The 18591-nt window shown below is 51.7% G+C and overlaps 9 protein-coding genes across 9 annotated transcripts; 3 read left to right on the forward strand and 6 right to left on the reverse strand.

The window, feature by feature from the left end:
• Positions 1–48: 48 nt before the first annotated feature.
• BDW74DRAFT_147977 (SRR1 family protein) lies at positions 49–1747 on the reverse strand. Its single transcript, XM_073723630.1, has 2 exons — positions 411–1747; positions 49–320 (listed from the first exon to the last, which is right to left on the reverse strand). Exons 1-2 carry the CDS (start codon positions 1655–1657, stop codon positions 203–205), a joined length of 1365 nt encoding a protein of 454 aa, XP_073586420.1. The 5' UTR covers positions 1658–1747; the 3' UTR covers positions 49–202.
• A 538-nt stretch (positions 1748–2285) lies between these two features.
• Positions 2286–3179, forward strand: BDW74DRAFT_111899 (uncharacterized protein). The gene has a single exon (XM_073721803.1). It carries the CDS (start codon positions 2555–2557, stop codon positions 3134–3136), a length of 582 nt encoding a protein of 193 aa, XP_073586421.1. The 5' UTR covers positions 2286–2554; the 3' UTR covers positions 3137–3179.
• Positions 3180–4985, reverse strand: BDW74DRAFT_111900 (homocysteine S-methyltransferase family protein). Its single transcript, XM_073721804.1, has one exon. It carries the CDS (start codon positions 4285–4287, stop codon positions 3223–3225), a length of 1065 nt encoding a protein of 354 aa, XP_073586422.1. The 5' UTR covers positions 4288–4985; the 3' UTR covers positions 3180–3222.
• Positions 4986–6133: 1148 nt separating this feature from the next.
• On the reverse strand, positions 6134–7183 carry BDW74DRAFT_111911 (A4/G1 family peptidase). Its single transcript, XM_073721805.1, has one exon. It carries the CDS (start codon positions 6985–6987, stop codon positions 6148–6150), a length of 840 nt encoding a protein of 279 aa, XP_073586423.1. The 5' UTR covers positions 6988–7183; the 3' UTR covers positions 6134–6147.
• A 1531-nt stretch (positions 7184–8714) lies between these two features.
• BDW74DRAFT_175478 (uncharacterized protein) lies at positions 8715–9404 on the reverse strand (the record flags this gene model as incomplete). The annotated part of the gene is made up of 2 exons (XM_073728333.1): positions 8715–9236; positions 9297–9404. 2 exons carry the CDS (start codon positions 9402–9404, stop codon positions 8715–8717), a joined length of 630 nt encoding a protein of 209 aa, XP_073586424.1.
• Positions 9405–9715: 311 nt separating this feature from the next.
• On the reverse strand, positions 9716–11905 carry erg9 (bifunctional farnesyl-diphosphate farnesyltransferase/squalene synthase). The gene is made up of 4 exons (XM_073723631.1): positions 11479–11905; positions 10354–11413; positions 10125–10307; positions 9716–10077 (listed from the first exon to the last, which is right to left on the reverse strand). The coding sequence occupies exons 1-4, from the start codon at positions 11541–11543 to the stop codon at positions 9973–9975; spliced, it is 1413 nt and encodes a 470-aa protein (XP_073586425.1). The 5' UTR covers positions 11544–11905; the 3' UTR covers positions 9716–9972.
• A 224-nt stretch (positions 11906–12129) lies between these two features.
• On the forward strand, positions 12130–14243 carry BDW74DRAFT_147988 (DnaJ domain protein). The gene is made up of 5 exons (XM_073723632.1): positions 12130–12422; positions 12476–12519; positions 12576–12669; positions 12726–13753; positions 13809–14243. Exons 1-5 carry the CDS (start codon positions 12317–12319, stop codon positions 13962–13964), a joined length of 1428 nt encoding a protein of 475 aa, XP_073586426.1. The 5' UTR covers positions 12130–12316; the 3' UTR covers positions 13965–14243.
• On the forward strand, positions 14042–15582 carry BDW74DRAFT_175481 (uncharacterized protein; the record flags this gene model as incomplete). The annotated part of the gene is made up of 2 exons (XM_073728334.1): positions 14042–14050; positions 14965–15582. 2 exons carry the CDS (start codon positions 14042–14044, stop codon positions 15580–15582), a joined length of 627 nt encoding a protein of 208 aa, XP_073586427.1.
• Positions 15583–15737: 155 nt separating this feature from the next.
• On the reverse strand, positions 15738–18112 carry BDW74DRAFT_147989 (uncharacterized protein). Its single transcript, XM_073723633.1, has one exon. It carries the CDS (start codon positions 17944–17946, stop codon positions 16222–16224), a length of 1725 nt encoding a protein of 574 aa, XP_073586428.1. The 5' UTR covers positions 17947–18112; the 3' UTR covers positions 15738–16221.
• Between the last annotated feature and the right edge of the window lie 479 nt (positions 18113–18591).

The raw sequence follows: 18591 nt of genomic DNA on the forward strand, positions 1-18591 counted from the left end.
CCGGTAGATGAATTATTAAGTGCATTGCGTTTTGAGTCTTTGAATACAATTACCCGTCGCCCACCTGAACCTCTAGCATACTAGTAGCATCATGAATCAAGTCAAACACCCGCCCAGACTTGCGAAGAACGAACATGCAAAGAACATCAAGCATACCATACAAGACCCTTCCCTTTCCTTTCCTCTGATATCTCAGCGCCCATCACCGAACATAGATAGTCAAGTCTCCGAAGTACTCATTCGAGTCCTGCACCGGCACACTCGAATAGTGCTTTACCATGTCCCTCACCCGCTGCGAATCTGGATCTGTCGTAAACGGTCTAGCATGCCCATTAGCTCAGAGCATTCTCCCAAGCACCAGTAAGTCTTCCCAAGATGGAGAAAAATAGGGAGGAAAAGGGTAAACATACACAACCCAAAACTCCTGCCCATCGCGCACCTTCTTCTCCCACTTGCCATCTCTCTCTTCCGGACAAACCGTATTCCATAGCATGGCCCCGGGCCACTGCACATCGGCGACGATCTGTTTAACGGGTATATTGGGACTGACACTGAGCACGACCGTTTCTTCATCGATCGCAAGGAAGCCCTTCGGGTCATCGAGGGGCTCAATCCCAATGCTGCGGAGCAGGGCCTGGTCGGTCTCGTTGTAGGCCGGATCTTGCGCGTAGCACTTAATTTCTGTCTCCTTGTCGTCGTCCATAGCCAAGGGATCCCTGCCTTGCCCGTGTCCGTTACCGTTTCCGTTTCGATTCGCGCTGCCTTTCTCGCCGCTGCTCTCCTCACTCTTCCACGGACGCATACCCATCGCCTCCCTGAGAACCTGCACCATCGTCCGCACAGCCGCATGCTGCGCATGCGCCCTCCCAACACAAAACTCATACTCATCCCCGACTAACCCCAAATGCGCACTCAAGCTGCCCAGCCCAAAGCAGACGATCTTCCTGATCCTCCTGCTCAACTTCCCCCCCTCCACCAAGCCTCTCAAACTCTCCTTCAAATCCCCGCACGTCGCCGACACTTCCCACTTCACCACACTCTCCTCAAAAATCTGCGCAACCTGCACCCCGCTAAAGCGGTGCGCATTCTCCGGACACGACGTATAGCAGATACTAACGGGCGAGGAATCGCGCAGACTCACCTCCGGGAAGCTCGGGTGGATGCAGGTGAGGTTCTGGATGCTGCTGTACCCGATCCGGTAGGTTGAGGCGAAGTCCGCGCACCAAGTGGGCACGCGCAGGCTGTAGGTGTGCGGAGTGCCGTCGAGGTCAGGAATTGTTACCTCCTTGCGTTCGTTTGCGGTTTCTTCGTTCTCTTTGCTTTCGCCGTTGGTGTTTGCTTCGCGGTCCTTTGCGTTGGCGTTGGCGTTCGCCTTATCAATCTGTGCATCTATGGATGCAAGGAGTGAGCGTGGGAAGAGAGGCTCTCCGAAGGTGTAGAGGTTGTTGATGTGTGCTAGTTTTTCGTGGAGCTTGGTGAGGGTTTCTTTGTCTGTGTCGATGTCGACGTCGACGTCAAGGTCGGTTTCGGAGAGGTCGTGGTCGTGGTCATCATGGTCGAGTGAGGATGTTGAGAGGGAGAGGTCTGACGAAGGAGAGAGAGATGGATTTGGAGAAGGAATGTCGTCCTGCATCGGCGCAGTTGCTGTCAAGGTCATAGGTTTGCGGCTGCGGTTGTGGTTGTGGTTGTGGTTGTGTTTGTGTTTGTGTTTGCGTGGTGGATCTGAGTCGGGGTCCGCTGGGGGCGAGGGGGGTCCTCTTTGAAAGGCGAGGCAGTCCATTGGAGTTGGAATATTCTCCATTTCTGACAAGTCTGGCCTTCTGGGGATGATACAAGGCTTATTAAATAAATTAAGTCTGACCGCCGAGTCAATGTGATCTATCGGCAGGTATATATAAATTCCACTGACGCCCCCTCCGCGTGGACAAACAAATACAAGGACCAAACTACGCCTGCTCAGGATCAAGCAAACGATCGAGCTTCGCTGGCTGCTTCCCTGAATAGCTTTTTGCTTTTTATTTAAATCCCTCTTGTTTGTCTTCTGATTCAGGCAGGGCTGGCAGTCTGGCCTCACCGCTTGACGCAGATAGAGTCAGCAAGACGCAGCTCACAGCTCAGCGTCTCCAATTCCAAGGCGAGAGGAGCGCTATAAGATACGATCCAATCTACTGGGATCGCGCCGACAGATCATTGGCCCCCAGGAAAATACTCAGCCGTCGTAAAAGGATGGAAAAGGAAATCGGCCGTGCGCTCAGCCCGCCCTGTCCCGCCCTGGCAGTTGGGTTCTCACACGTACATGAGGACAGGGGTGGTCTGGAGCCAGCGCAGGAGCCTCGGTTGGCTGACTTGAGTTTAATGCCATGTAGGCAATTTGACTCGCATATCGCGGAGACGGAACTCGATCCATAATCCTATTGTGCATGCTCCATCGCCTTGTTCTGTTGGGCCGGAACACGCTCTCTAGTTCGTTTAGTCACTTTAGTGCCAGGCTAACGCACGGGCAAGCTCATGGGGATTGGAGGGTTCGGGGGGTGTTTTTGCGGAATCGAACTCTATGCTCAGTCCCTGTCGGCGCTCTCCGTTTTCCCTTTGGGGTATTGAGATCGTGGATGGTTCATATGACCCCGGCACTACAGGGTATAGAGCGCAGATCACTGGGCATGGACTGGAAAAACCTCGATTATCAGTGCGAGGAGCGCAAGTTGCATTCCTGCGGCTGACCCGTAGGAACGGCTCGCCTTATGGCGGATATCGTGTATTTGTGAGTATCCTACCTCTTGCCGTAACGAGGATAGCTGCCTGCGCCGCATGCGAGAGGTTGGGAATCGCTGCTGATCATCCAGACACCACTATGACGGGTCACCCTAAATTCGCATGGCAACTTCACATCGGCCTTCTTATCTTCAGCTCTATAACCGGGACGGCGATTATTCATTTTCAGAAGGAGCATGACCTTGGGTTGGTGCTCGTATCCATTGTTCGGCCATGCATTGGCATTGCCAAGTATCACTGGTCAAATCTGATGGGATGGCTAAATGTCGACGAGCGCGCTACGATCTATTCCGGCTGCTCAAACCCGTGCATTCGGACAATTGATATGTTGGACCTCGGTCGGCCACAACATCAGACGACCTGAGCCGGCACGTACCGAGTGGACCGTGCTGTGAGAGGAAGGGTAGCAAAGGTGCAAATCTTGCTCGATCGGCGTCATCTGATGGAAGCTCAATTACCCCCGATTCTCCGGCGCAATGCTGCGATATCAGCCGGTCCGGCGCGACAGCACCCTCCGACGATGATTCCCTCCCAGTCTCCCTCTGACTGCTTCTGTACCACGTCCCAGAAGCTCTCAGCCCACGAGAATTGCACAAACGTTCCGCGGGCGACCCATGTCTTGGTGACAGGGTCATACTTTTCGCCCTTCGTGCCATCCGGATACAAAACCAGCCAAGGTTTACCCGAAGGCAGGTCCCACTCATCCGCGAAGCCATCTTCCCTGACCAGCAAGCGATGCAACTCGTCCCGCATGATCGAAACAATCCTTGCGACGTTCTCGATCCGCGTGCAGTTCAAGCCGATACCCCATGGTCGTGGCAGCGGCAGCCCATCAGGGCGCTGTCCAACCGCCGCATTAACCCATTGTCTGACCTCTGTTTCATCCACTTCCTCCGCAGGAAAGACACCGCATACCCACCAAGGCCTTCGCTTGTTTTGCAAATCATGTCCCACGCAAACCTCCGCCATTGCTCCACGCACAGCACAAACTTCGTCTGTCCTCACGAGGGTCTCAAAAGCAACATAGTCGAGCTGGTCCCACGATTCACGATCATCAGCAAACACACGTAGTCGTCGGGTATGCCATTGTCTCAATGCTTCCTCCCGGTCCATATCGGCTGGGTAAGCCCCCGTGTATTCTGCCGCAACAGGGGTCATGGTCGCACCGTAGGGGCCAAGTGACAGCGCAACGCGGCACGGCTGTGGACGTTGCCCCGCAGATTCAGCAATCACGCCTCGGACGAGCGGAATGGCAGATCGCATGTACCATTCCGCATCGCTGATCGTGTGACTTGCGTTCGTCTTTGCGAAACCTTCAATGCTGGATTGATAGGTTGCTGTTAGCAGAATGTCTGCTCCGGCATCGAGGAAGGCACGGTGAGCGAGTTGGAGGGTGGAGGGCGAGGAGATCAGGAGGTGCGAAGACCAAAGAGGCGTTTCGGAAGAGAAAGTAATGTTGAAAGGGTGAGACTCGAGGGTCGTTCCGAGGCCGCCGTCAAGGAGGAGGATCTTCATCTTGATGAGAGATCAGTTCTTGTTGACCTTTTGTTCTGTGGAACCTGGGAAGGAGAAAGAGAAGGAGGGGAAAGGTGGAGCTTATCGATAAGCTCACGGCCCACCAGTGTCTCCTGTTGCTGTAATTGTATCCAGTCTCTTTTCTTTGAGCTGATAGAAAGATGCAAGATAATGAAAGACTTAAAGGACAGTAGCTGGCAGAAAAGCGGATTGTATACAGTAATGCAACCGAACGGTTGGCTCCTTCCTCTACAATGCACTATTGACTTTGGCCAGCTACATTTCGCCCTTCAGCTTCATACTCAATATTCTCCTCAGAATCTTTTGACATATTCTGCATTCACTATTCGCTGCAGATATGATTGAGTATCCAGTTCTGAGGGAGTTTATCAGATAATCAACAGTCCGATATTGAAACTCTTCGATTTATCTCCCTGTTTAGATTTCGAGCGGACAGTATTGGGACGAATCCGACTGGATCAGGGGTCATAGCAATCTAGACTGGCCAGCAAACAGAGCATGGAGCCTCCAAGCTTCCCAGCAGCCTTTTGCAAACTTGCATGGTCTGAAAAGTTGATGACGCACGACGCACCAGCAGCAAGACCACCCTTCCAGAAGGCGCTAACCCAAATCGGGTGGGCAGCTGGAAACACCTCCAGCTCGGGCTCTCTCAGCTTCATCCTCTATTCTATCACCTGCATCGATCCTTCAATACCCTCGCATCATGCTCGTCATGATAGAAGCCGACGCAATATTGACCGTTATGTTGATATCAGTTTGGGCTCCTTCCGCCTTGCATTGCCTGACACCCAAGCTGACGAACTGACAGCCGCATCACAGTCCGCCACGTAGGCTCAAGTTTGCTTGAGCCTTATAATCGATCCCAACGGCCGTCAACTTCAAAACGAATGTCAACCTGCAAGCAGTCGTTGATTCTATACTGCTATAATGTGCGTCATTATTGATGCAGATGCAGCCCCAGCCTAGCTCATCATCTTGGGCATGAAGACAGCAAGCTCCTAGTCTAGACCCATGTCGAATTTGAATCTCAAAAGTCCCTTGCACGGCTCGCATCGAGGTGCAGTGGAATTGCTTCCCCGTTGATATAGTTTCCATGCACCACAGGGCCAAAAACAGGAACGGATTTGTTTCCCGCAGCCGTTGATCGATCCTGATCCTGATCCGAGTGGCTTGCCTCGGAAATCGAGCAGTCTGATTGGATACCAAGGTCATCCTTACTTGATGACGTGTGTTGGTTGCCATATACCACGCACGGCTTGGTCTTCTTCGCAAAGAATCTCGTTGCCTTGCTTGATAAATGTGCCCAATGGTTGACCTTGGTGAGTTCTGACCAAGAAAACACCGACGGCTGTCTTTATTCGAGCAGGACTTGAGAGATCTCAGGATGCTGAAACCATGAGCTGTATGTTACTGATTGAATACCATTGACTGTTCGTGCGATTAATTTGCTGTCTTCCCAGGTTAAAGCAAACGTCTGCCCGATTGGGCCATACGCATCTACCGAGAAACAAGCAGACGCCGTCCTCGTTGATTCGAAGTGATGCTGGCTTTCAGCGCGCTAACAGCGATGTGGTAATGGAACTCGGCAGACTTCTCACAACATATGCTAGACGACGGTACAGCCAATGCGGTCTCTCAAGATGACTGCCAAGCACAGCCAGGACCTGAGTTCAGCCGCTTGTTATCGAAGACATTGGTTGCTCATGGACACTGAACTGCTATTTGCTCGTCGCTCGACGTACTTCTCGAATTCATCAAGAGAACCCACAAGACATAACGCCAACGCCAATCCGAAAATGCAAACTATATGACAACGCAATGGTATAAACAAAAACAACTTCACAGCTTGCTCTCAACAGTCACCTCACTACCTTCCTTGACCGTCACCTGCGTGAGCACCTTATCATTCTGCTTGAGTTCAATAATCGTCGCACCATCAAGCCCCAGCGAGTCCCCATTTTGTGCTTTCGCCTCACACCCTGTAAACGTGACCTTCTCAAAGTCCGCCAGGGCGACAATCGCGTCACCAGACTGGAAGTCCTCAACGATCCAGCCCGCATTCACTCCCTTGAGCGTCGCGTCAGCTTTAGGCGCGCTAAGCGTTTGCGTTGCCGTCTGGCCGGTGCTCTTATTCTCAATGATAGCCACTCCCTCGCTCGGCGCGAATGCCTCGACCTTGGCTACAATCACATCGCCCGTGTTGACAGCTAGGTTGAAGTCGTATGCGTAGTCGGGGAACCACTCAAACCAAGCATCGTTGTAAACTTGTCCGTTCTCGATGTAAAAATCAACACCCGTCTGCAGGATTGCGCCGCTGTATGTGTCGCCGTCGATTCCTACCCATGCGGAGCCGGCTTGCATTCCTGCCGTGTTGGGCGCTGCTGTGGGTTTTGGTATAGTGAATGTCGCGCTGACGGCTGTGTAGGGGCCTCCTGGAGGTGCGTTTTCGCGGACAACGCCGGCCCAGTTGTTGCTATACGCCACAGCAGCTGTGTTGGCCATTCGGAAACCTGTCTGAGCTCCGGAGTGCCCGCCATCTTCACGAGTGAGAGGATGCGATTGTCGGTTTAGCGAGCGGGCTTCGATGCGAGAGGCAAGGTTGGATGTTTGAGGGAGGGAGAGCGCACCGCCGAAGAGGGTGGTAGTGGTTAGGATGGTTGAAGTAAGGTCGAACTTCATTTTGGCGAAATGACTATTGCTGAAGCATGAATGTAGGACAAGTGACGTTTAGGCGAGACTGGACGAAACGGACCACGACAGAATGGAAGAAAGAGGAAAAGAGGAGGACAACAAACTACGCCGTATCATCGCAGTGCGTCTGCGCGATCTTAAAGCATTCTACTAGCCATCCCCTCCCCTCCATACTCCATCGCCGATGACGATCGCATGCGGAAAATAATGCACTCCGTAAAGGGATACAGCGCGTGGCCGGGTTTTCCGGATCTCGTCAACCTGCCCTGAAACACTTTAATTACGGGTCTTTCATGGCCATAGCTTCTCAACCGGAACCAAGTTTTTCAATAGTTGCGTCAAAGCTTCTCATAGTTCGAAATTCGGCACTGTATACCCTTTACTCGTTGAGGTTTAGCAGCGGTTCCCTTTGCTCCATACAAATTGCTAATTTCCTGGAACACCCCACCCGCCAAACCGAATGAAGAAGGTAGCTTAGATTAAGCTCATGAACGATAGGGGAATTGAAATGCGAACACCCCTGAAGCTGACAATCGATAGTCCGATCGTTCACCGTTGACATAAATTCCCGAGAGTCAATAATGCTGAAGCTTGAAGCTTGACAGGCATGTTTTGATGCAGGCAGCAGGTCGGTTCGACCTCTACCAACCCAACCTGATTGCTGCTTGTTAGTCAACAGATCGTCAATCTGCCCCTTACTCACTACTCTGGGTGCGCGCTGCGCGGAGCCGCCTTGATTTATTTCGAGCATTTGGAATCGGTTTCAGCAGGCTAGACCGCTGGCCAGTCACCCTGAGGAATGCTGCCGAACCCTAACTGACAGACCGTCAACATCAGACGTAAATTAAGGGCATTGCTACCGCGTCATAACTACCTAGTCGATGAGCATCGCGCAAGGTTGCCTGATAGCATAGAGATTGTTCGACGCCGTTCACTACCGAATGTAGGCTCGAGTGTCAAGAAACCCAACCTTGTATACCCTGGAGCAGATCCTGGAGTAGATTCGGTGCCTACTACTCAGCGGAGCGGTTGTCGCTCGAACACCATCAACAATATCGCATTCAAACCATTGCATATGTATGGAGCTCGCAAGCCGCAGGCCCTACATCGAAGTCAACAAACAACATCATCACTGTCATCTATCACTGCCTCGGCGTTTAGAAACGACGGACAAGTTGACTGGAATGAGGGGGTGTCCAGAGTACATTCCTGTCTAGGGCTACCATTCCTCGCTAGTCCACCTTACTTGCCTTGGCGTATTGTCTGTGTGATGACATCTGGAGTATCTACTCTCACGATATTCAATGGCTGAAAGCAGGCCTTTATTCCTAAGGCTTTGTCAACGACAAATTGCCTTTCCATAACGTACGAAGTCGCTTGGATGTATTAAAGACCTGGCGTACTTGCTTGGCTTAGCCGAGCGTCTATGATGCCCAACAGGGGTATCAACAACTCCGTTCGCTAATCTATCATATGCCCTTCAGCTTGACTAAGTAGGAAAATGCGAGTGGCTGTGGTCAACGCATAGAAGCGAGCCATCGCAGCTCGCTACTAGAGCAGAGTAGGAACTCCGTACACTAGATTGACTAGACCAACTATTCAACAACCTGACTCGCAATCATATCCATCTCTCCTAGTCCCCTTCCAACTCTGACCTTCGAGCCCAGGGCCCAAGCCCTCATCTCCAATCTCAAAAAGGCACCTCCAACCTATGACTACAAAACAAACCTCCTAATCTCCTCAACTTCAAAATACCTCTCCAGACTCTCCGGGCGCAACAACTCCACCTCCCTCTCCAAATGCCCCCAAAGCACCCTCTCAAACTCCCCCTCCTTCCCCTCCAGAAACCCCCTAAGCAAGCCCCTATCAAGACCCCACCCATACCCCTGCCCCTCGCCCTCAAGCCAGCGCTCGCAGCCCTTAAGGTAAGAACGCAGCCGCACAAGGCCATCGTGGATAATCTCATGTTGGGCCGTGAGTTCGGCGCCAGCGGCGAACTCGGGCATGCGCGTTGCGAGCTGTGGGAAGATGTGCCGCTCTTCGATGGCGTGGTGATTTGAGAGGCTGGAGCAGAAGGAGAGGCCCAGGAGGATTAGGTCGTAGTCTGAAGTGTCGTCTTCTTCGTCTTGGTTTTGGGCTGCTTGTTGGGTTGATGTTGGTGATGAGGATGGAAATGAGGGTAGAGAAGGGGCGCAGGCGGCTTTAAGTTCGTTCCAGGTGTTGCGGAAGCCGTTGTGCTGGGTTGTCTGTTAGCACTGATTTGTATTCAGATTGTTTTTGCGAGCCGGTAGATGTACGATATGTTCCATTTGCTCTGCGAGACGATTGTAGATCCGGTAGTCGGCGTCGGCTGGGGAGAGCGATTCCATATGTGGAGGGGATTCTGGTTCGTTATTTCTGTCCATTGATGTTCTGTCAAGGATGTTATTCCTGGGTGATTCGGTCAATCATAGACGTGGATAGAGGTCTGTTGAAAGATGCAGAAAGTAAAGCGGATAGAGTTGAAACCCCGTGCTTGACGAGCCTGTAAGAACCGGGAGATTTATAATCCTTGGTAATCAGATATGGAAAGAGATATTAGGCGTCAGGTCGCAGGGCATGAAGGTAGATTAAAATTATATTGATAAATATATTCATACGAAGTTAAATGAGTATACGATATATTCCAGATCTTCAATGGACGTATGCCATCTCAGCCGTTGCCGACCGCAGGACATAAATCTAGTACTCACTGGTCGGATAAATCCACTCGATATCAGCACTTCTTCGGCACAACCACAGTCATAGAAAGGCTGGATTGCAATTTGACATCCGTGCTAGTTTCGCAGGTTGTTGGATAGAGGTTGGCGGCGGGGGAGCGGGGACGGTAGATAAGTGATATTAGAATAGTATATCTGCATACGTATCATAAGGCATGGTGTCGTGCCGCCAGGGAAGGGGTATATTAGAATTAGTATCGGTTCGTGAGGATGATTAAAGCTCGCCGTGCGGTATTGACTTCTTCGGACTGAAGTTGCCCGATTTGATCTCTTGCCAAGCGAGGTCAAAACGAGCTCCAAGAGCCCATGCGGTCGCAATCTGGGAGAGTTAGTGTTCTGTTGCAAAGCTATGGCGGAACCACGTACCATGACGGCGGTGACTATTAAAGCAATGACACCCATAAGAGCCATCATGAACATAACATCCTTCCGTGTCTCCGCGTCCTGACGAGCCTTCTCAGCCTCAGCCTCCGACAAGGTGCCTGCCACGCGGCGCTTGGCCACCTCAGCATCTTGTGATGGGAAAATGTTCTCGATAAATTTCTCGATCTACACTAGTTAGCAACATCTCAATAAGGAAGACGAAAGTACATACCTTGCCACAGACGATGCTAATCTTGAGGAAGTTGGGATCTTTGGGGGTGTTCTTCTTGTGAATCTTCCGCACGTATCGCCGGAAAACGTCGCAGAGAACCCTCAGATTTTGTGTTGATTCTGTCATGAGCTGACAGGCATCTCCCTTAGTGATCTTAATGTTGCGTTCAAACATGGTGTAGTTGCGGAAGCAAAGCTCCAATGTCGCAATGGCCATGGCCTGAGGAATAGCGCAGAAGTTGAACACACTCTGCTCACGGAGACCGGCAAGGTAAAAAAGACAGTCCTCGACATGTTCCAGTGCGTTCAGGACCATCTCCGAGTTGCAGTTCAAGGCCGCCTCTCGATGTTGAGGCTTGAAGAGATCTTCAAAGTTGTCGACATGCTTGGACCAGATGGATTTAGGCCAGAATCGTCGACCGTCGTCCTCATCTTCACGGATATCACGAATGATGTTGGTCTTCTGCAGGAAGAGTCCCATAGACTTGTGAAGGCGGGTACGCTTCAACAATGCTGGGTTGCCGAATTCCGCCTCAACGAACAGACGAGTCAGTCCTTCTCCAACCAGACCGGCGACGTAGTAGCAGTAAAGGTCGTACTCCTCAACGGTCTTCACACTAGCATCCTCAAATGCAGCTTTGCGTGCGTAATCGGCCATGCCGTTGCCCATCTTATCTGTGATATCCTTGATGATGACTTGGTAGGCGGGCTTCATGTTCTTGAACTCAGTGATGACGTTGTGAAACTGAACCAGCAGCTCACGGTCTTTCTCCTCCGGGCGGTTCCCATTAAAGGTCCAACCATCTTGTTCTAACAAGTCTTTGAAGTTGCGGAGCAGAGGTTCCTTGGTCTCAAGGGGAATCGATGTATCGTCCTCAATCGTATCCAGCCCACGAAGTGTAAGGTAGAAAACACAGACCGGCAGCAGCAGTTCGGGGTGTAGCTCCTTGATCACGGCACTGAAACTCCGACTCGTCAGGTCCAGGAACTTGAAGCAAGCTTTCTGTGTCTCTGTCTCGTTCTTCTCATCGCGTTCGTGAACGGGGTTATGCCAGACTTTCCTAACCATCCCCAAAAGCGCTTGTTAGCCATTGCGCCCAAACACGTGAAAGGAGGCAGCACAAACCATTGCACAATAGATCTCAGCTCTGAAGGGTGAAAAGCGAGATAAATGTAGTTGCCAAAGCCCATGGTGTTTAGCTGGGATAAATTACACGCGAATGAGAATGTGAAGGAACAGGAGCTGTACGGAGGGAAGATGGTAATAAGAATGCGGCGCAGTTGAGAAACACCGGGAAAAAGCAATAAAGCAATATTAGCAGCAAATTGGCGTATTAGTCCACAGTAGAAAAGTAATGTACATAAACTCTCTAAGCCAATTGGAAGGGAATAGAGAAAGGGCCTGCGACGAAGAGGGTCAGGGTGTGATGAGAGCGCAGGCGAAAAAGAAAGTGAGACGGAAAGGTAGGAATCTCCGGGAGAGGCCGAGGGGGAGGCAGAAGGGCAAAGGACAGGTATATCAGGAGAAGAGGGAGTGAGAAGGGGAAAGGAGGTCCGGATTTGAGTGGTGGAAGAGAAATTTGATGGATGCACTAAGCCCCAATTTTAGCCTGGTCTGGAGAGGCGGATCATCTCGGCGACCGGAACACGGCAATACCTCTGACACGGGCCCCTCTGCCATATTGTAGCAGTGCTAGCCGTAATCTATAACAGAGCGTGACGCCGCTTACCGCTCCTCTCTCCTCGTCTCCCCGCCATGACGAAAGGGCCTTCGGAAGCCTCACCAGGCAGAAAAAAATAATAACTCACGCATACAATAGTTCGGCTTTTCAAGCAGGATTTCTCCCTAGTTGCAGCAGAAGACCTCATCTCACTGCTCTAGTCTCTTGATTTGACTCTCCATTCCACTAGCACTTTCAGGAATCAGCCGGAACTCAACTTGGCGGTCTTGCCCGCATCTCAAAATGGTTGTTGATACCAGCTACTACGACGCTCTCGGCGTGCCGCCCACTGCCACGGAGCTTGAAATCAAGAAGGCATACCGGAAGCTTGCCGTCGTCACTCACCCTGGTGCGACCTATGGCTAATAAATGGCGTTATCCCCTGTCTAACTTGCTTGGCAGACAAGAACCCCGGCGATGAGACTGCGCACGAGCGATTCCAAGCGGTACGCTCTTGACGGCCCAATCCTCCGGATGATACTAACCATATATTCGTTACCAGATCGGAGAAGCCTATCAAGTCCTCAGCGATGCCGAACTTCGCAAGCGTTATGATACACACGGCAAGGAAGGGGCTGTCCCAGACCAGGGTTTCGGTGCGTTCTCGGAGTCCGGACTATCATGATCTACGAGCCCCGCTAATAATAAGCAGAGGATCCGAACGAGTTCTTCGGTATGATCTTTGGTGGAGACGCATTCTACGACCTTATCGGCGAGATATCCTTGCTGCAGGACCTTACGACTCGGATGGAAATCACAACGGAGGAGGCTGAAGAAGACTTAGCTGCACAGACGGAGGAGAAGCTGAATATCAATGAGCAGGAGGGCAAACCTGCAGGCGAAACCGCCGCTGCAGGTGCCACCGGGGGTCCCGCTCCGGCTGCGGGCTCAAGCGCAGGAGCAGCCTCACCGTCTCCCGCTCCGTCCGGTACTAGCACCCCCCGCCCTCGTCTGGGCCAGCACGCTATTACCGACAAGTCAGATGAAGATATTCGCATGCAGGCGGCCGGTGTATCAGAGGAGGAGCGCGAACTTCGGAAGAAGGAAAAGAAGAAGGGCGGTCTTACTCGCGAGCAGGCTGAGAAGCTTCAAGCTTTCGAGCTCGAGCGACAGAAGGCGCGCGAGGAGCGAGTCGAAATGCTGGCGACAAAACTCATTGACAAGATTAGCGTATGGACAGAGACCGACAAGGGTACCGACGTGACCCGTGCTTTCGAAGAGAAGATCAAACTTGAGGTGGAAAATCTGAAGATCCAGTCCTTCGGTATTGAGATTCTCCACGCCATCGGTGCTACCTACGTTTCAAAGGCCACTTCCTTCCTTAAGTCTCAAAAATTCCTCGGTATCTCCGGCTTCTTCTCCCGACTCAAGGACAAGGGCACCCTCGCAAAGGAAGCCTGGACCACCATTTCGACTGTTATTGACGCGCAGTTGACTATGGAAGAAATGGCTAAACTCGAGGAGAAGGGCGGCGAGAACTGGACCGACGAGATGCGAGCAGAGTACTCCGTGAAGGTGACTGGAAAGCTCCTCGCGGCCGCCTGGCGTGGCAGTAAGCTTGAGATCCAGAGCGTCCTTCGCGACGTCTGCGATAAGGTATTGGGCGACAAGAAGATCAAGCTGGAGAAGCGCATCGAGCGGGCTCATGCCATGATCATTGCCGGTAACATCTATTCCAAGGTACGCCAGTTCCACAATCTCCTATGTAGCCAAACAGTATACTGATTCTTCCCAGGCCGAGCGTGACCCAGACGATGAAGGAGACTACATGGCGTTCGAGCAACTCATGACGGATGCCACCGCAAAGAAGGCCAAGGACGAAAAGAAGAAGAAGAAGAAGCACGGCCACTCAGAGCCGGAGCCAGCCTCCAGCCCGAAGGCTGAGGCGTAGTCGCTTGCCGTTCCCTTCTTTCCACCCCTCTCACATACTTCTTCCGCTCGATTATTCCCCCTGCGCTTTGGATAAATATGGCAGATGTATTTTTCGTCGTAGCGAATTGTTAATCTCTCCTAGAGCGTGCTGTTATTCGGTACATTGAATCAGACCTTCATGATGCTGGGACGTTTTCTGTATCTATAGAAAGGATATATATCGATACCGCAGTCCATCTCCACTCCGCTCTCACAACCCAGGTATTTTATCATTGATTTGAGGTGATGCGCATCCTAGATCGAGTCATCAGATATCCAATAGCTGGTTTGTTCAAGCGCAGATTATCTATCTGAGGGCCGATCTAACTTCTCCCTCCATCGCCCACATGCAGGGCCCACCCCCAAGTAGACAGAGACAGACCCAGTTCGTGAATCACAACGGTTGACCTGCTCCCAACGCCTTTGCAGGCAACGTGGAGTCATCATGGTAGCCGGAACTCAGCTCCAGACACGAACAACCATGTTTTCCCCAGCAACCATGCTTTCCTTACCAAAGGGCGTCATACTAGGAAACCACGGCCATCCCTTTCGATCGTATTACCATCTTGATGAAGGACAGACACGTACTACAATGCAAATATCAAAACCGATGTTGAGTCAGTACTAGTGCTCTGGCATAAAAACCCACGATGAGTCCTCGATCTCTTCATCTCGTATTCATCCATCCGCAGACCTATCTATCTTTAACAGCGAGCGAGAGACCTTAAGTACTTAAGTACATCCAGTGTACATCAATCCACCATCCCAAGCCCAGAAGACTCTGCGTACTAACTTACTCGTCTGCCTCTTAGTTCACTGCGTCCACAAGGGAATCCACCTATCATACCATCTACACCACGACCCCTATCAAGTCATAACCAATAACCACCATCACACAAATTTACCTTGGCCCAGACAGACTACAAACCACACAGCATGTCGCGCCTAGGCAGATACATCAATATTGACGCATACCACAGCATCACATCGCGCTGCCCATTCGCTCCTACATCCCACATTTGGACGGGTCGGGCAATGCTAGCCCTAACCCGCCTACTACAACCAAGACCACCGAGTCAACCGAGACACCAGCTCCCAAAGAAGACGACGACGCACAAGAGGAGAGATACTTCACGCCCGCGCCGGCAAGTCCAATCGACGAAGCAGAGGACTGGATCAAGCTGGAGAAGGAAAACACGGATACTGACGCCGGGATCCGCCTGATCACCTCGGACCCAGAGCACAAGGAGCACTACGACATCATAACGACTACTCCGCTCTCGCTCCCCGCTGCTTCTCCAGATAGTAGCAGGGCATCTTTATCCGGGCCTAGAACTTATAGGTCCAAGATTCGACGGCGGCCACGGAACCCACGGCGGGCCCAGACTCAGAGCAAGGGCAAGGACGGAGACGGATGGGTCGACATCGGATCCTCAGCATCGAAATCGAATGAACCAGAGACGGAATCCAAGGAAGCCCGCCGGACGAGGCTGAAGAATGAAATGGCAGATAAGCTTCTGGCCATGCTGCTCGACGAGGTTCGCGATAAGATGCGGCAGTCGATTCGGCCGGTTGCCCAGCGTCAAGCTGATGAATGATGGGATTGTTTTCTGGGGAAGAGTCAGTCCGGTAGGATAGGGAAGGGGAGAATTAGAACATAGAAGACTTAGAAGGTAGAGTGAGGGTTTGGAGCATTATACCCCGGCGTTTTGGAGTGCGTACGTTACTTCTTAGATCTGATGGAAGAGAGCATTTTTGATCATGTTTTCACGCATTTGTGATTGTATTGAAGCATTTCTGCTTCTTTGATTCCAGGTTCTGCAGCAGAAGAATCAATCTGGAGACCATTTGAATTACACTCAAAAACGAATGTGCGCCGTAGCTGTAGGGCAAAGATATGCGTCTTGTATTATTCATTATTGCACATAGGGTATCTCGCAAAGGCCAGAGACAGCTAGTCAGCCGCATAGATCTATCGCTTGTATGAGTCACAGTATCAAAAAGAAGTTAAAGAATGGGAAAGGGATGCGGAAATGCGCCAGCATAGTGATAAGTACAAAACTCCAATATAGAATTTCCCGTCATGACGAGGGGCCGTTGCAGCGTATATGGGTAAGATAGCTTGAGACGGACGATTTGAGAAATGCGGTTCTTGAAAGCGCAGCGCTTGAGCGCGGCGGATATTGCTGTATAGGGTATCGCTAACAAACGAAATGTGAAAAACAAGAGGCATATAATCATGTCGATGGCGAGTCCTCGCCAGGAGGATCCATAGGAGGAAATTCGGCTTCGGGCGAGACGGCAGCTAGGAGTCCCCGGCGGGATTCTCCGTCACCGTACTCATCGGGGCTGAGGACCCGTCCGCCCAGTTTGATATCATTTACATGCACGTTGTACTGGAGTGCTTTTTGTGCTTCTTTGATTAGCTCCTCTGTCCATCCGAGACATCTTTTGAGGCTCTGATTCATTTTCTGGCTGTCCGATAGAAGTTCCTGGTGCTTTGCCAGGTCGATGAGAAATCGTTTCTCATCCTTGTTTTTGTGTTTCGCATCTTCTTCGGTTATCGAGTCTGGTCCTAATGAGCTTTCATCCAACATAGACTCTTCGTCGCTTGACTCAGATGGCATCTCTTGCGAGTGGTTGGAGGAGGCTTCACTTTCACTTTCATCAATCTCGCTTGGTATTGACAAAGTACCGGAAACAGACCGAGATGGAGCCACAGAAAGACGACCAGAGCGACTAAGTCGCCGAAATCTTCGCAGCTCCGCATTCTGCTTTCGCATCTCGCGTTCAAGTGTCCGGTTGATGGCCAGAAGAGACGAATTGCTAATCTCCAGATCTAGGATCTTGCGCTCAACCCGCGCGCTAAGAACCGGCCCACTGTTTCCTCCATGTTCCGACTTGACAGGACTTTGTAATCCGTCATTGTGACTATCGACAGACTTCGCAGATCCATTGCTGAAGATGCGCGGCCGGAGTGCGGGAACAGCGTCTGGAGCATTATTTGGTTCGACCTGCGAGTCCAAAGTAGAGACTATTACAGGACTCGGGCGTAGGATTTCTCCGTAGGTCTCTCGAATAGGAGTACCCCGCGCAGTATCGAGGCTTGAGGATTTGGTATGACTTATTACCGGCACAGGTCGAACCGTACTCAACGGGGGACTATGAATGGGCGAACGTATCTCAGGCGAGTCGTCAAGGTACGGTACGCCGATGGAAGAGATACCATCTGAGAGTCGAGGAGATGAAGCATTGAGTTGGGGGGATTTGATTCGAGGTGAAGCCGTAGGTCGAGTCACGACCGCAGGCCGGGACATTCCTGACGATCGCCGTCTAGAACTTTCCTCGGCCGGAGGTTGATTTTCCTCTTGTCCATTCGCGTATATAAATGTAGCAGGTGTAGATGACTTCACCGACACTCTTGACCGGGTATCCGCATCGGAGGAGCTCGATACCGAACGTGCATCACTAGCATGGAAGAACATAGGAGACGCAGCCGAGAACTCAGTGGAGTGAGGACGAGAGGCGGTGTTTAAATCAGCGGTCAAGGTCTTTGCTCTTGCAGTCCGTGGGAGTTCGAGTCTCCCGCCAGTTCGAGCTGGACTGCGTTCAGTGCGGTAAGCTCTGGGGGTCGGCCCGTTCGCTGAAGATGCCTGAACGAAGGCTTGCGGAGAGTGCAGGGGTGTGTTTCCAGCGGAGAGTATAGGTCCATCGCGTCTGCTATTTCGCGAGCCAGATCGCGGTGTGACGTTCGCATTGAGGTAGGAGGGTTCGGGACCCTGTCTCGCGGGGGTCGTTGCGGGATGATCTGAAGGAGCGAGCCGTTTGGGAGCACGGACTGTCGACGGGTTGGCGAGTTTCGGAGTCAGGGGAGATTTGTTGTTCGCTCTGCTAAATGCAGCGCTGAGGGTTGGGGTGAATGGTTTGGCGAGGTGGCCATTGCTCTGTTTATCGTAGGTCATTGCTGCTAGATTCGAGGGGCAGACAAAAGGGCGGCTTGCTATGGCATTGCGACACTCCTGGAAGATCTGCAAGCATGGTGGCACCAGCCAGCCGATAGCAAAGGTCCGGTTGAGATGAGGCCACCCGTGAGATCTTGGGATAAGACGGAAGAGCCAAAGGCAATAGTCAGGTGGTCAAGATGAAGATTTTATGACGAGAACGAAGCGTGGAACTAACTATTTTGCCGCCAAAAACACCACGCCGACCGAGATGTTTATCCCCGCCCAATGCGGCCTAGTCGCCTTTCACCGCAACAGAAACCGCATTCCAGGGGCCTCAGCGACCTTGACTGGACATACAAATGACACAATTGTCTATCCAAAAATAATCCTGTTCCCTAGTGACTCCTGATACATTGAGTTACCGGGAAATATCGCTTTGGCTGAGCCGACACTCTGGTTGTTGGGTCATCCTACTCCGTATCTGCCCCGCTTACTATATGGGCTGATCAACGCCGGAGAACTGATCTTATTCTTGAGAGAGTTCTATTATTGTATACATATACATCTGACGTTACATGCATGCGCATTGATGCACAGGAGCAGCCATGTGTTGGGTATTGCCTCCAGGCTAATGCCTGCCTCTGCCTGTCCAACAGATGCTAG

Source organism: Aspergillus multicolor (genome assembly GCF_047715735.1).
Source record: "Aspergillus multicolor strain CBS 133.54 unplaced genomic scaffold BDW74scaffold_5, whole genome shotgun sequence".
NCBI lineage: Eukaryota > Fungi > Ascomycota > Eurotiomycetes > Eurotiales > Aspergillaceae > Aspergillus > Aspergillus multicolor.